The sequence below is a fragment of the Pagrus pagrus genome, assembly GCF_965226575.1.
Source record: "Pagrus pagrus genome assembly, contig: HAP1_SCAFFOLD_104, whole genome shotgun sequence".
Lineage (NCBI taxonomy): Eukaryota > Metazoa > Chordata > Actinopteri > Spariformes > Sparidae > Pagrus > Pagrus pagrus.
The window spans coordinates 1-16,851 of NW_028175359.1; the positions used below are offsets into that span (position 1 = coordinate 1).

Genomic DNA, 16,851 nt, shown 5'->3' on the forward strand with positions numbered 1-16,851 from the left:
GAAAGACAAACTCTGAGTCCGTGTCTGTTTGTGTGTATTTTGTTAGTGTTAAACCTAACACACCCCTTTCCAGCTCACGCAAGGACTGACATTGAATACATACATACACACACTGCCAAGTGCAATACATCCTCCTTCCTCCTCCATTGCACTATGAGCCCACTATTGTTTGCACTTTTGCACCACCTTGCACTTTAATGCACACGTCCATATTTATGGGGACTTGTTTTTATACTGTTTATCTGTGTATCTTTTATATATACTGTTTTTATTTTTCTACTGTCCTACTGCCATGTGGAGCTGCTAAACGTATTTTCACAGTAAATGTTAGTGACAATGTTGACAGTGACAATAAAGGATTCTATTCTATTCTATTTTCTCACCAGTCAAAGACATGCATAATTTGTCAAGCTGATGCCACAATAGATGTACAAATACAAAGCCAAATTTCAGGAAGAAAATTTCTCATTTGTAATGGTTAATGGTTATTAGGGGCCAGGCAGCATACACATTAGGGGTCCCGGCCTTATTGTTATCTCCAGTTTTTTTCTTCTTCTTCTTCTTCTTCTGCGGAAAATCCTACTTCCCATGCATGAAAAATCACCAAACTAATTGGGTTCTTGATCTTTGTTGTCATAGGAAATTGATTTTTATTCAGTGATTACGATTAGATGCAGATAGTAATTGTCTTTAATGAAGTTAAATTTAACATTTTGTTTTTACTCTTTTGAAATGACAGAATCATATCGTTGAAAGGATGTGGCCAGACGTTAATAACAGGGTAACCTACCCACTGAAAAGGGCTCTCATCCACCTTGTAGACCAGGAGGAACTCAACATGGAGGACAACTTGACACAGTATTGTGTGTCCACACTTACCTGTCAGGTGGCTCAGATTGGACTTGAGCGAATGGTGCAGTCCTGGAATGCACACAGGATCCAAGGTTAGCATACCACTTTTTAAATTTCCCTTTAACCCCGTTATGTACCTTTATAGGCATTGTATGTTTGTCATTGTGAATAGGCTATATTCTGAACAGCTGCAACACACTACCGGCCGATGAGAGTCTAATTGTAGTTATATATTATTAGATGTAGCCTAATTGGGAAAACACGGGCAGAAACTTAGTGACCTTGATACTGTTTTTCTTTTTGTTAGTTGTGCACGTTCCCATGACGGGCATGCAGTTCTTAGCAGGCAGGCACTTCTCGGCATAACAAGTCTGAAGCCTAATTTTGTATTTACTTCAATATCAGCCATTTTTAAAGAAAATATTTGAGTGAATAAATTATGGTAAAGCTCACTAGGCAAGACACGTTTATTTGTATAGTACATTTCAACAACAAGGCATCATAAAAAAGATATTAATCACATTAATGTAAGTACAATTAAGTATATGGGATAGCAGACAGATATAAAAACTAAACAAGGCAGATAACACTAGAAGGGCCATAAGCGTCATTTTGACCGCTACATTTTAAACTCTACAATCTCTCATGTAAATACCCAATTGAGTGATGAATGCATTCATTGTGCCATGATGTTTTTAAAAAAAAACAAAATCACACCGAAATGTACATTTTAACAAACTTAATTTCCCTGGTACAAAGTCAGAGTCACATCACCACACTTCAGCACCTTCGTGTTGAACAGCTCCGCTTGCTGTTTCACGGTGGGCGGCAACTCCCGTTTTTGTTTGCCCATGGTGCCAACCAGGCTGGTCTTCTTTGCCTGTAAGGCGGTGGCCAGTTTTAGGGACGTGAAGAAATTGTCTGTGGTAATGTTTCTTCCCTTCCCCAGGAATGGCTCCGCCAGTCTCAGCCCCACACTCTCTCCCACGAGCCGACCTGCGCTCCGTGTCTCCTCCTTCCCCAGACACGGAGACCCGTTCAACATGTATTTAGAGTTGACATCTACAGCCAACCAAAATTTGACTCCGAATTAATCGGGCTTATTCCTCATATATTGGGTGAACTTGCAGGGGGCCTTTGTGGGGAACAGCTGCTCATCAATCGTGATGTTAGCGTCGGATTTGTAGCAGGCTACACTAGTCTGGATGAACCGGTCCCAAGTGGCCCGCACCAGGGCAAACTTGTCGTCCTGCAGACGCACATGTCGGGTCTCCTTCCTGTCAAAGCGCAGGAACCTCATTATGTCCCTGAAGCGATTTATTGCCATCGTTTGTCTGAAAAATGGTAAGCCCCCATTCCTCCATATGAGCAGCAGAATAAGTGAATAGTCCAGGCTGTAACTTAGCGCAGGGCAGCGGAGCTCACCTTGAGCGTTGTATGCCGTAGCCGCCGGGGAAAGCCGTCTCATTTTCCTCGGTACAGACTCTGAGTCACTCTCTGAGGAGATGTTTTCGTGTACCCAGGAAAGATCGCTTTCATTTCTGAGCCCCTCCATCAGAATCACGACTGTCCAAGTTATGAAACATCTTCAGGGCTTCGGCAGTATTCAAATTAGGCTACTCTTCATCCTTTCCTTTTTAGACATGTTGTGAAGGCTCGACTCCATCGCAGACATAGCCCAGCAAACATTTTGACGTCTATTTGACGTCTAATCAACGTCGGTCAGGCAGGTCGATTCGACGTCTAGCAGAGGTGCTGAAATGAAATGTAACGTCCCTAAAATGAGGAGCTTGAGACGTTCAGCTGGGTTTTCTCTCTTCTTTTATTTCCTTTTAACACAGGCTACTGTGGGCCGTAGCCAACGCCAAAATAATCAAAACACTCTCAAAGTCCCCACACACGCTCCTCTCTACTTCCTGATCTCTCTCCCAAAAACAACCCCTGACCTCTCTGTCTCATCCAATCACAGACAAGTAGTCTCACACACTCCCTGTCATAGGTAGCTGCAATTGACTGACAGTTTCTAAACTTGGGATATGTTCACTGACATTCAGGAAACTCAGTAACCGCCTTAACGTTAACATTTCACCTTGATAACAACAGTATCACCCAGTGATCTACACATAACATGAGTGGTACACAAGCACCCAGTCCGCTACACTACCCCCCCTCCTCAAAGTCCCTCGCCCCCGAGGGGGCAAACAAAGTCTCTCAGGTGGACAGGAGGCCTGCGGTTCCTCCGAGGCCGTGTCTCACCAGGGGAAAGGCCCGGAGCGCCAGCCATGTCCTGCGTCCCTTGTGTCCCAACCTCCTGTCTCTCTGGGGAGGCCACGCCCCGGTAGGGAGCCAGCCTATCACAATGCAGGGCCACTTTCCGTCCTCTGAGTGGCAACCGGACCCTGTACACAACCTCACCCAGCCTCTCCAGGATCTGGCAAGGCCCCACCCACTCACTGTCCAGTTTTGGGCACCTGCCCTTCTTCCTCTGGGGGCTATGCACCCAAACCAACTCTCCCACTTCAAAATGACGGCCTCTGGCCCGCACGTCGTAGTTCCTCTTCTGTCTCACCCCCGCACCAAGCAGCTGACCTCTGGCAAACTCGTGAGCAGACTCCAAACGGTCCTGGAGCCTCCTGGCATAGTCGGGGCCTGGAGGGTCTACAAAGGCGTCAGGGGGTTTGCCCACCATCATCTCTGCTGGGGTCCGGATCTCCCTTCCCAGCATGAGGAGGGCAGGGGAGCAGGAAGTGGAGTCCTGGACAGCAGACCGGTATGCCATCAGCACAAGGGGGACGTGAGTATCCCAGTCCTTTTGGTGTTTAGCCGTCACTATGGCAAGCTGTTGTGCCAGTGTGCGGTTAAATCTCTCAACCAGGCCATCACTCTGAGGGTGGAGGGGTGTGGTGCGGGTCTTGTGGGAGCCCAGCTTCTCACACATGGCTGCAAACACACGGGACTCGAAATTCCTGCCCTGGTCAGTGTGAATTTCTTCAGGGGCCCCAAACCTGCTGAACATTCCCTCCACCAGTGCGTCCACTACGGTCTCTTCCTCCTGGTTTGGCAGGCTGTACGCCTCAGGCCACTTCGTGAAATAGTCCATGGCAGTGAGGATGTAGCGGTTACCCCTCTCTGTGAGAGGAAACGGCCCAAGGACATCAATCCCCACTCTCTCCATGGGGCACCCTGCCGGAAACTGTTGGAGCTGGGCATGAGATCTGTCTGTGGGGCCCTTCCGGGCAGTGCAGCTGTCACAGCGTCGGCAGTAGTCTTCCACATCCCGCCTAAGTTGGCCCCAGTAGAACCCCTGTCGGAGGCGGCGTAGTGTCTTGGTGATCCCAAAGTGGCCAGATCCTGGGGCTCCATGTACTGCCCGGAGCACCATCTCCCTCAGGGCCCGTGGTACCACCACCTGCCACCGCGTCTCTCCTGTAGCTGGTTCTTTCCATCCCCTCTGCAGCACCCCATCACACACACGCAGGTTTACAAACATCGACCAGAGTCCTTTTGTGGCTCGCGACAACATCGCAACCTCTTCCCATGCTGGTCTGTGTTGCATCGCCACCCATGTGAGCACTGGTCTGATGTCAACATCCTCTTCTTGCTTACTTTCCCACTCTGCCACATCCACAGCTGCCAGCCCAATACTGGCTGACGCCTGCTCGGGACCCACAGCTGCACATTGCACATCAGGTTGTTGTAACTTTGCCTCATGAGCCTCCCGTTTCTCACAGTGTTGGCAGCCATCAGTGTCACAGGGGCGGCGGGACAGTGCGTCAGCATTTCCATGTCGTGCCCCTGGTCTGTGGATCACAGTGAAGTCATATGCCTGTAGCTCTTCAATCCAGCCTGCCAGTTGACCTTCTGGTTCTCTGAAAGACATGAGCCACTGCAAGGCTGAGTGGTCAGTCCTGACTGTGAAATGGAGGCCCCCAAGGTAATACTTGAAATGCCGTATGGCACTGACCACAGCAAGAAGCTCCCGCCTGGTAACACAGTAGCGACGTTCTGCCTTGTTGAATGTCCTGCTGTGATACGCCACTACTCTCTCACCTTCTGGTGTCACCTGGGCCAGCACAGCACCGGAGCCAACACTGCTGGCGTCTGTGTCGAGGATGAAGGGCAGGGAGGGGTCAGGTGGGGAAAGAATTGGGGCGTCCACTAGGGCTCTCTGTAGTGAAGTGAACGCTGCATGGCACTCTTCTGTCCACAGAAAAACTTCCCCTTTTTGCAGCAGGCGAAATAGTGGTGCAGCTATGCAGGAGAACCCCCTAACGAACCTTCTGTAGTAGGAGGCCAGGCCCAGGAAGCTCTTTAGGTCCTGCACAGAGCTGGGGGTGGGCCAGTCCTTCACAGCTCGTACCTTATCCTCCACGGTGCTGACACCCGCTCCCCCAAGTCTGTGGCCCAGGAATGTGACCTCACGCCTCATGAAACAGCATTTCTGGGGGTGCAGTTTCAAGCCCGCTGCCGCCACCCTCTCCAGCACCCGTCTGAGGGCCATGAGAGCTGACTCGAAGGTCTCCCCGTGAACCAGGATGTCGTCCAAGTACACCACACACTCCTGGCGGGGAATGTCAGCAAGGACCTCATCCATTAGTCTCTCAAATGTGGCGGGGGCATTACAGAGCCCGAAAGGGAGGACCTTGAATTGCCACAAGCCCCCACTGGTGATGAAGGCAGTTTTAGGTCTGGCCTCAGGAGCGAGGGGGACCTGCCAGTACCCGCTGCGCAGGTCCAGAGAGGAGAACCAGGAGGACCCTGACACTGTATCGAGGGCCTCATCAATGCGTGGGAGGGGGTAAGGGTCCTTTTTTGTCACCTTGTTGATGGGTCTGAAATCCACACAGAACCGCCAATCCCCCTTCAGCTTTTTGGGGACCGTGACAACTTGAGAGGCCCAGGAGCTGGTGGAGGGTTCAATGAGTCCAGCCCGTTGCATCTCACACAGGGCTTTATCTGCCGCCGCCTGCTTGGCCAGGGGGAGGCGCCGAGGTCTCATCCTGATGGGCTGCTCATCTCCAGTGTCAATGTTGTGTCGTATGAGATCTGTCTGGCCCACATCATCCTCTGAAAGTGAGAAACAGTCTTTAAACTCCAGCAAGAGTTGCCACAGCAGACCTTGTTCACTAGAAGTCAGTCCATCACAATTTTTCTGCCAAACCTCTTTCACAGCCAAGACTCTCTCTCTGTTGTCAGGTAGAGAGGCAGGGACTGGTTGTGGGTGTAAACCAGTGGCAGACGTGGTGGGAGTCAGGAGGTGCAGCAGTTTTCCGCGGCAGCCGTTGCCTCACCTGCCAGAACTGTAATGGTGTGGGTGGCAGAGCAGCCAGGATGGGGTGGCCTTCTCGACATCTGGATAACATGTCCATCAGGAAAAGTGAGCGTTCCTCTCCCTGTGTTAATGACACAGTCCAATGCCCCGAGAACATCCAGCCCCAGAATACAATCATCTAGAGCCGCCACCCACACCGGGCAGCGAATTGACTTCTTCCCCACGGCCAGAGTCACTAGTGCTTCCCCCACCATGGGAGCACGCTCTCCTGTTACTGTCTGTAGTTTCACCATGGTGGGGAAAATGGTTGTTTTATTTCCTATCAAACTAGGTTTCACCAGGGTTGCTGACGAACCTGTGTCCACCAGCGCAGGGCAGCACGTACCCCCAATAGTCACAGGAGTGTACCAGCAATCTCCTACCCAGGTCCGGCCCAGGACTACTAGGCGTTCAAGCTTACCGTCCAAGTCACTTGATGGTTGTAACACCCCCACCTGGCCGGTGCGCTGCGCTACATCCTCCTCTGGAGAAGGTTGGGACACAGTACAGGGGGCCCGCGCCGTCCCGATCACGCGGTCCCCTTCTCGTTTCCCTGGTTCTCACGGTTGCGTGGGCAATGCCGGACCAGATGGCCGGGCTGACCACATCCCCAGCAGACCCTTGACTGTTGCCTGGGCTGTCGCTCCTCCTTCAGAGTGGCAGCTCGCACTAGCTGGGTCAGCTCCCCCACCCAGGCAGGTTCTGTTGCGTTCAATTCAGTCCCACTAGCAGCCCTCAACTGTGGTGGTCTGTTGAATGAGGAGTCAGCGTCCAGCATTTCTCTCTCTGTTGCTAACTCCAAAGCCTCCTGTAGAGACCTTGGGTGAGCTAGTAGTGTCTGGACACGCAGGTCAGCTGGTAGCAGAGCTTGAAGATAATGGTCTCGGGCCAGTTCACTCTGGATGGCAGGTGGCATGTGAGCATAGGTGCGGTGAAGTAGCCCCTCAATGTCGTTAGCAAGATCCCTTAGCGGCTCCCCAGGGCGTCGCTGACGGCTACACAGTTCAGAGCGCAGCAGGCTAGCTGCTGAGCAGAGCCCAAACCGCCTCTTCAGAGCCCCCACTAAAGCATCATAGTCTCTCCTATCGTCAGGGCTTAGCAGCAGCAGGCTGGACAGAACGTCACCAGTAAGGCACATTGCCAGCTGGAGGGCTTTCTCTTTAGTAGACCACTCGCCGGCCTGGGCTAACAGTTCAAATTGGGCATGAAATGCTTCCCAGCTAGCTTTGCCATCATACCTGGGGGTTTTCATTGAGGGTGGGAGGGCTCCGCCACGCGGCTCACTGTGTCTGTTCATGTCCGTAATTTCGGCCGCGGCCGTGTCCCCACGGGCGGCGTGTCTGTCGTTGGAGCGGCCAGACGAGCCCAAGCCGGTCTCGGCAGCCATCCTCACCGTGATTTCTCTCACCCGGTCTCTGTGCTCGGCCGCCCTCCAACCCACGGTCGGGCTGTAATGTCCCCGTCCATCGGCGTCCTCCTCCCGCTTGATCCCGGAAAGGTCCCGCGGCAACATGCTTCCCAGATGCAGTCAAAGTCACCGCAGCAGCTAGCCCGATGTCACCCGGTGCAGGCGAATTCTGTTCGTCACTTCTGACACCAAATGTAACGTCCCTAAAATGAGGAGCTTGAGACGTTCAGCTGGGTTTTCTCTCTTCTTTTATTTCGTTTTAACACAGGCTACTGTGGGCCGTAGCCAACGCCAAAATAATCAAAACACTCTCAAAGTCCCCACACACGCTCCTCTCTACTTCCTGATCTCTCTCCCAAAAACAACCCCTGACCTCTCTGTCTCATCCAATCACAGACAAGTAGTCTCACACACTCCCTGTCATAGGTAGCTGCAATTGACTGACAGTTTCTAAACTTGGGATATGTTCACTGACATTCAGGAAACTCAGTAACTGCCTTAACGTTAACATTTCACCTTGATAACAACAGTATCACCCAGTGATCTACACATAACATGAGTGGTACACAAGCACCCAGTCCGCTACAGAAAGTTTTTCTGCGGTCGGTCTTATGACCGACCACATTTCGACCGTTATTAGACCGCATCAATTCACGTCGTTTCAACGACATATCAACGGCTCACAGAGCAGGCTACTTCAATCAATGTCATTATTACGTCGTATAGACGACTTTTCAACGTCTCTACGTGACGTCTATCTGACGTCTAATCAACGTCGGTCAGGAAGGTCGATTCGACGTCTAGCAGAGGTGCTGAAATGAAAGTTTTTCTGACGTCGGTCATTTTGACGGCATCAATTCACGTCGTTTCGACGACATAAAAACGGCTCACAGAGCAGGCTACTTCAATTATTACGTCGTATAGACGACTTTTCAACGTCTCTACGTGGCGTCTTTTTGACGTCTAATCAACGTCGGTCAGGCAGGTCGATTCGACGTCTACCAGAGGTGCTGAAATGAAAGTTTTTCTGACGTCGTTTTCATGACCGACGTCATTTCGACGGCTCTTAGGCGGCATCAATTCACGTCGTTTCAACGTCGTTTCGACGGCATATCAACCTTTGTCAAAATACACATGTAATGTATTGCATTTAAAAATATGTTTACCTAAATCGAGTTTCAACTGGTGCCTACATAACTGGCATTACCACATCCATACATTCTATTACAAGCACAGCTCTTGTGCTGTAGCCTATAGTCTACATGTGCAATTCTCAATGCTCTAATCTGCAACTATTTAAATTAACTTATCAATTTCAGCAAAAAAATCCTTAAAATGCAAAGAGGTCAAAAAGTCCAATAGACAACACCAGCAAATTTCACATTTGCCAACTTAAAATATCACAGGAATGGTGAACCTGGTTAAAACTTTCATAGTAAATAAACTCAGCTGTGATAAAGTTAAAAATACTCGAATAATGTTCACCCATACTGTAAAATACAAGTAGTACATGGACAAATCTCAGGTAAAAAAAAAAAGAAAGAAAAAAAAGACAGCATTCAGGACCAGATATATGTAACGAGTTATCTATATATTGAATAATTGAATAAAAAACGAACATGTTTATGGGAACAAATGTTTTATTGACTTTCTTTTTATTGCAGTCCTTTGGGGGTCTGCCCCTTGCCCCCGCTTCTTGGTGGGGCATGTTTAAGTTGGTTCTGAATCACACTCTCTATTTCTGCATCTGTGGCCTTTGGACTCCATCTCTTCACAGCAGCTGGAGAGAGGGCATAAGAAAAAAATAAACATTTTTACAGAGCGCCTATTCAGATGTTAAATGCACTTTATAGATGGCAAGAACAAATTGTTTTGGGAGTTGAAAGAGTAATGAAAGAACCACTTCTTAGAGCCACTCAGTAGCCTGAATCTGATGGTTCCTAGTAAAGCCAGTAGGCATTAACAGTCTGTGCTATGGTAGCCCAGCTTAGCCCAGGATAGCCACATGCACATGAAGCCCATTCAGTAATTTCAATTATATCAATCTTAGTTTCTTACACTTGATGACATGGAACATCTTTGTGGCTTTAAAAGGCACAACACAGAGATGCAACACTAAGCATAACTTCTCTTTCATGCAGGTGCCTGGCTGTACACACAGGGAGCACAATAGCACATTAGAGGTTTTCTTTTAAAGGACAATTCCATTTCATTTCAAACATGTGCTACAGTTTCGGAATACATTTACTCTAAAAGAATGAATTTGAAGATATTCCTCACTGTTGCTGCTGTTATGCATTAGCACCTCTGTCCAAGCATCATCACAACAGCATAAAACAGTGGCGGACGGCTCTGAGGCTGTATCCAAATATTCATATTCATTCAAGCCCCCCCATTCAAGTGTGTGTGTGTGTGTGTGTGTGTGTGTGTGTGTGTATCTCACCTGGTGTGCGTCTCACAATAAACCTGTGAAGTGAGGTAAATCGGACAAATAGTTATCAAAACAGGTCTATGCGAGGGACAGAGACACACAAATAGATTACTTTTATATGTAGAGAGATAGTGACATTGATTAACCTCTGAAGTCAATAAAAATGTAAAAATTTTAGTACGCCTAAAATAAAAAAAAACTGTAAGGATGAATAACTGCTTGTGGCTTCATCTGAGCATGTCAATGGCATTATGGGGCTGTAGCCACACTATCAGTGAACACTTGTTTCAAATTTGAAGAAGATGGCACAAAGTATGACCATTCTACACCTAAGCTGTGATTGACAGATAACCAGCCACACTGTCAGTAACGTCTCTACAATAAGCTGGCGCCCTCTGCCGTTGCGGTCGTGTAGCGACACCAGACAACTATCAGCATGTGTCAACGGTTAGACCCCGGTTATAAGACGATTTCTGGCCACATATCAATGTCCGTGGACCAGATAGTTTTCGGGAGCTGGTATTGACCGTATGGTCCGTCCCGTTTTTGGTGTATGTCAAGCGACACCTATAGGCCTGGCATATGAACTACAACGTTTTCGGTTGATCCGTCTAGATGCAAATATTCTTGAAACAATGCCGAGGAAGACGGAGAAAAAATAACGTTTTCGCCCGTCTGGACGGCCCCTTAAAGTGTTTTGGTTCTGTAACGATGCTAAACTGATAGTTGCACAGATGTTCGGCTCGGTTTAGCATCGAGCACCTCACGTAGCCTGTGAGCTAACTCAGGGCTAGTTTCACACGGCAGCTAACTCGGCTGCTAGCCGCCGCTCGGTTACGAATAAAAGCAAAAAAAAAACAGCTATCTGTAACAATACACGATGCAGCAACAAAATCAAAACTCTAACATGCAACTGATAAACGTATAATGTCTTACCAAACACGGTTTCATTTTAAATTACAGTACTTTTAGTAACTCACCTTTCACAGGTGTCTGTCCTCCTCGTCAACTGACACTGCAAAGTTCTTCTTGCGCATGCGTAGGAAACCCACATTGCCAATATGATACTACATTATTTTCTTAAATTCACGAACATATTTCCATTATTTCGAATAGTTTTTAACATTCGTGCGTTGATAGGTCGTTGAAACAACGTCTAAATGACGTTAGTCATTTCAGCCCCTCAGATAGACGTCAAATCAACCTGCCTGCCCGACGTTAATCAGACGTCCCGACATGATTGGATATCTGCATCTCGACACAGCAGTAGATAGAGGAAATCATTCTTGACAGTGTTTTTTCAGTTAAATATGTTTTCTTTGAGATCGTATTCCCCCTAATGTTATCATGTCGAAAAAAAGTCGAATTAAAGTCACGTTGTGACGCGACGTCGATTGGACGTCTTCATCTAGACGCAGGTCGAGAAAGCGTTTTCTGGCAGTGTTTATTCAGTTAAACCGCTCTAAAATGCATATTTAATTAGGTCATATTTGCCATGATATTATTTTATGATGTTGAAAAACAGTCGAATTAAAGTCACGACGTGACGCGACGTTGACTGGACGTCTTCATCTAGACGCAGGTCGAGAAAATGTTTGCTGGGTAGCAGACACAGAGGTCCCCAACACCCACAGTCAAGACTGACCCGGCTTCAAATAAAAATAATAGTATTCATAATCATTTGAAAATGAGAACGTATGAAGTTTTGTTGACTTCAATGCAGTTGATGTTTAGCCACGAGGTGGCGCAGTTGTTACATGAAGAGTAGACCTCAGGCCTTTACTACGAAGGAGGCTCAACATCTCCAGGCTCTGTGTTCATAACCCGGCTCAACAAAACCTAAAGCCCCGGTCAGAGCTAACTGTATCACGACGGTGGTCATTGTCCGGCTCTGAGCTTTGTGCTCTGTGCGCGTTCACATCAAAGGAGCTGCGATCGCGGGCTGCTGAGAGCTGAGAGAGCTGAGGAATAGGAGTGATCACAACCAAATATGAAAAGAGATGAGGCTAGTTTTTAATTTCTGACAGCTGAACATTGTGCATCTTTTTTTCTTGTTGAAAGATATTTTATATTGTTTCCATATTATTATTTACTGACGGTGATTACAGAATGCAAGTGTGTTATATTGAAAGTGAGGCTGGGTGTGCCTATGAATATAGGCTACAGTGAGTTTTTTAAGGTGCTGTACAAGCAAATCATATTGTCTACTCTGTACAATGACCAAGAGTGTACAGTAGCAGGCTACTGTACACTATAAACAAATGATTTTGCTCTTTGCTCATGGCAGTTGTGACAGTCATTTTTGTTTACATGTCAGCAGGCAAGCTTCACTCATGCCAGGGATGTATTATGCTTTGTCCTATAGCCCACTTAATTGTATCACTTGGAACATGTTATGAAATGGATCTATAGTATAGAAATTTGCTCATAACAGGCCGGCTGGAATACAAAGCAAACTTACCTCTCTCGAATGCACATTCATGGAAGTCTTGTATTGTCATCCCAGGACAAAACACAAACAATGCAGTAATGTAATAATATACATCTTTACATGCACAATACTGAGTCATTCAGAGAGTTATTAAATGTTATTATTATTTAATTACGCAGAAACCACATGGCAGGTGCTATTTTCCCATCCATAGGCTACTCTAAGTTAGGGCTGGGCAAAACGATTATTTTTGTAATCGATAAAAATTTTTTCGATGCATCGATTAATCTAACGATTAATTTTTCAACTCGATTCTATTCCGATTCGATTCGATTAGCGATTATTTCCCCATAATTTGACCTATATAGCAATTTACATATGCTAATTTATGTATCTCAATGGAAAAACACAAATTTCTTCATTCCAATACATTTTTATTGCTCTTAATTACCAAATTCCAAAATAAAATTCAAGTAATGAATAGCAAGCAGCCTCATGTCTTTCAGCACTTTGAGGTGCTGGTGCATAGCCATCGTGCTTTTATGATAGGCCATTTCCATTTTACAAAGCTGACAAACAACAGAGTTGCTCCCTTTTACTGTAAAATAGTCCCATACCTTCGAAATACGTGTTCTTTTTTTGCTGAGTTCAGCGTCAGCTGACTCAGTAGCCCCATTCACACTGCCATTTGCATGCGGGGATCCTGCGCCAATTCTCGGCATCCGCCTCTGTGTGAAAGTTTCAGATGCGGCGAGGGGTGAAATTTCCCTCCGCCTCTGATGCTCCTCCGGAGGTATCAGAGGCGCATTAATGGCGAACCGAACCAGTGTGAACAGATAAGCCGGCGGCACGGAGTGAGGGCGTGTCGGTCTGATGGTGTTCACTGTGTGATAACTAAACAGGTCCAATAATACCGCAGTTATTCATGGATAAGTGTCTGTCAGCCTGTCGGTCCGACCGACTCTTCGTCACATTTCTGGCCGAAAAACAGCATCTGTCCCCGGCAAAAAACTTTTAACTCACCAAGTGTTTGTCACAGTGAAAAAAATCACCGGGACGGTCAGCCCTCCACCGAGACTTCAGTGAGCTTTCCCCCAGAAAACAGCCTCCCTCCCCGGGAGTGAAAGAGTCAGACAGCGTCCTGTTTACTGATGGTGATTATTTAATTATGTCATTTAGAGAAAAACGTAACTTTGTCACTTTCCAGGATGTTTGGTGGGTCAGGATCTCATCACAGCACATTATAACAGCATTCATATGATGATAAACAGTCAGCAGGTAGGCCTACATGTTTAGATTAACAGGTGGACACCGGGGAAACACGTTGAAAAAAACCACACGTCATCACCATGACGTGTACCGTCACGCCTCTTTTGGAGCCGCGGCGCCGGCTTTCTGTGTGAATTACACTCTGGTTCGTCTTTTACGTCGGAGCTGCTCGGCTATGTGTAAACAACCAACGGCGGAGAATTGGCGAACCGCCGCTGCGGCGATAATACGGCGTCTGTGTGAAAAGGGCTACTGGCGTTGCTGCTACTCGCTGCCACCATTTTTTGTTTTGGTCGGTTGACGCGTCGACGTACAGTTTTTGCGTCGACGTATTTTTTGCGTCGACGTAATCGATGACGTCGACGCGTCGCCCCAGCCCTACTCTAAGTACAGCAATGTGAGGGTTTCATACATGTAGGTTGGATCACTCTTCACAATAAACCTGTGAAGTGAGGTAAATTGGACAAATAGTTATCAAAACAGGCCTATGCGAGGGACAGAGACACACAAATAGATTACTTTTATATGTAGAGAGATAGTGACATTGATTAACCTCTGAAGTCAATAAAAATTTAAAGATTTTAGTACGCCTAAAATAAAAAAAAACTGTAAGGATGAATAACTGCTTGTGGCTTCATCTGAGCATGTCAATGGCATTATGGGGCTGTAGCCACACTATCAGTGAACACTTGTTTCAAATTTGAAGAAGATGGCACAAAGTATGACCATTCTACACCTACGCTGTGATTGACAGATAACCAGCCACACTGTCAGTCACGTCTCTACAATAAGCTGGCGCCCTCTGCCGTGGCGGTCGTGTAGCGACACCAGACAACTATCAGCATGTGTCAACGGTTAGACCCCGGTTATAAGACGATTTCTGGCCACATATCAATGTCCGTGGACCAGATAGTTTTCGGGAGCTGGTATGGACCGTATGGTCCGTCCCGTTTTTGGTGTATGTCAAGCGACACCTATAGGCCTGGCATATGAACTACAGCGTTTTCGGTTGATCCGTCTAGATGCAAATATTCTTGAAACAATGCTGAGGAAGACGGAGAAAAAATAACGTTTTCGCCCGTCTGGACGGCCCCTTAAAGTGTTTTGGTTCTGTAACGATGCTAAACCGATAGTTGCACAGATGTTCGGCTCGGTTTAGCATCGAGCACCTCACGTAGCCTGTGAGCTAACTCAGGGCTAGTTTCACACGGCAGCTAACTCGGCTGCTAGCCGCCGCTCGGTTACGAATAAAAGCAAAAAAAACAGCTATCTGTAACAATACACGATGCAGCAACAAAATCAAAACTCTAACATGCAACTGATAAACGTATAATGTCTTACCAAACACGGTTTCATTTTAAATTACAGTACTTTTAGTAACTCACCTTTCACAGGTGTCTGTGTCTCCTCCCCGTCAACTGACACTGCAAAGTTCTTCTTGCGCATGCGTAGGAAACCACTAGGTGCGCTAACTACGCGAGGAAAAATAGTTCCTAGATGGATGCTAGAATCACAAACATTTCAGCCCACATTGCCAATATGATACTACATTATTTTCTTAAATTCACGAACATATTTCCATTATTTCGAATAGTTTTTAACATTCGTGCGTTGATAGGTCGTTGAAACAACGTCTAAATGACGTTGGTCATTTCAGCCCCTCAGATAGACGTCAAATCAACCTGCCTGCCCGACGTTAATCAGACGTCCCGACATGATTGGATATCTGCATCTCGACACAGCAGTAGATAGAGGAAATCATTCTTGACAGTGTTTTTTCAGTTAAATATGTTTTCTTTGAGATCGTATTCCCCCTAATGCTCACATGTCGAAAAAAAGTCGAATTAAAGTCACGTCGTGACGCGACGTCGATTGGACGTCTTCATCTAGACGCAGGTCGAGAAAGCGTTTTCTGGCAGTGTTTATTCAGTTAAACCGCTCTAAAATGCATATTTAATTAGGTCATATTTGCCATGATATTATTTTATGATGTTGAAAAACAGTCGAATTAAAGTCACGACGTGACGCGACGTTGACTGGACGTCTTCATCTAGACGCAGGTCGAGAAAATGTTTGCTGGGTAGCCCTGAGTTAGCTCACAGGCTACGTGAGGTGCTCGATGCTATACCGAGCCGAACATCTGTGCAACTATCGGTTTAGCATCGTTACAGAACCAAAACACTTTAAGGGGCCGTCCAGACGGGCGAAAACGTTATTTTTTCTCCTCGGCATTGTTTCAAGAATATTTGCATCTAGGCGGATCAACCAAAAACGCTGTAGTTCATATGCCAGGCCTATAGGTGTCGCTTGACATATACCAAAAACGGGACGGACCATACCCACTGCGCAAAGAGACGTCCAAACGACGTCTTTTCCAAGTCATTTTTGCACGTCTAATTTTGGTCACCTCAAGGTGCAGACTGTTACTCCAGACGACGTCTTTCTTTCAACGTATACTTGACGTCCATTTATGACGTCCACAGTACCGCCGTGCAGGGGCCATTTCTAGTCCAAATATGGTCGTTGTGGACGTCTTTTCTACGTCAAATTAAAAAAAACTCATATTACTCTTTTTTTTTTTTTTTTACTGGTTTAGTTCCTATGCATAACCAAATGACGCTACAGTAAAATTAGCTGGTACAGGAAAACAGGTTCCTACCTTCTGGACACGTTTCTACAGTCACGTTATAATAAATCACAATCAAATCCTGACTGTTTTGTCACCAATTTTTAATTGCAGACGTCAGTTGACAATACAACAGCAGGCAGTATATACAAACGTGTAAAAAAAAAAAAGGGTTAGCTCCGACGTTCATCTTCGCTGTCATGACGCAGAAGTTCATCCATGTGTAGACACCTCACTCACTTTCAAAAGAGGACCAAACACCACCTGACAAAAGGATAAGAAGGATTTAGAAACACCTTACTAACACTTTACAATACAGTACTCCACTGCACTAAATTGTTAAACATTTGGCTGCAAACCTACGTGGCTGTGTCTGAAGCGCCCCCCCGCCGCCTGTATATTGGTCTGTGCTGCTAGCCCCATTAGCTGTCCCGGTTGTTAGCAAGTGCTAATCTCTCTCTCTCTCTGTCTATCTCAGCAGCAGCACGTCAAAGAAAAAGAAATAAGCGCTGGAGCCGCGGAC

The 16,851-nt window shown here is 46.8% G+C and overlaps 1 protein-coding gene across 1 annotated transcript in view; it reads left to right on the forward strand.

Moving 5' to 3' along the window:
• Positions 1-741: 741 nt before the first annotated feature.
• Positions 742-16,851, forward strand: part of LOC311253984 (uncharacterized protein) — a 40,018-nt gene continuing 23,908 nt past the window's right edge. The window contains exon 1 of the mRNA XM_084384412.1: positions 742-944. Coding sequence (XP_084240538.1) covers positions 758-944 — 187 coding nt within the window. The 5' untranslated portion in view covers positions 742-757. The remainder of the gene's footprint in view (positions 945-16,851) is intronic.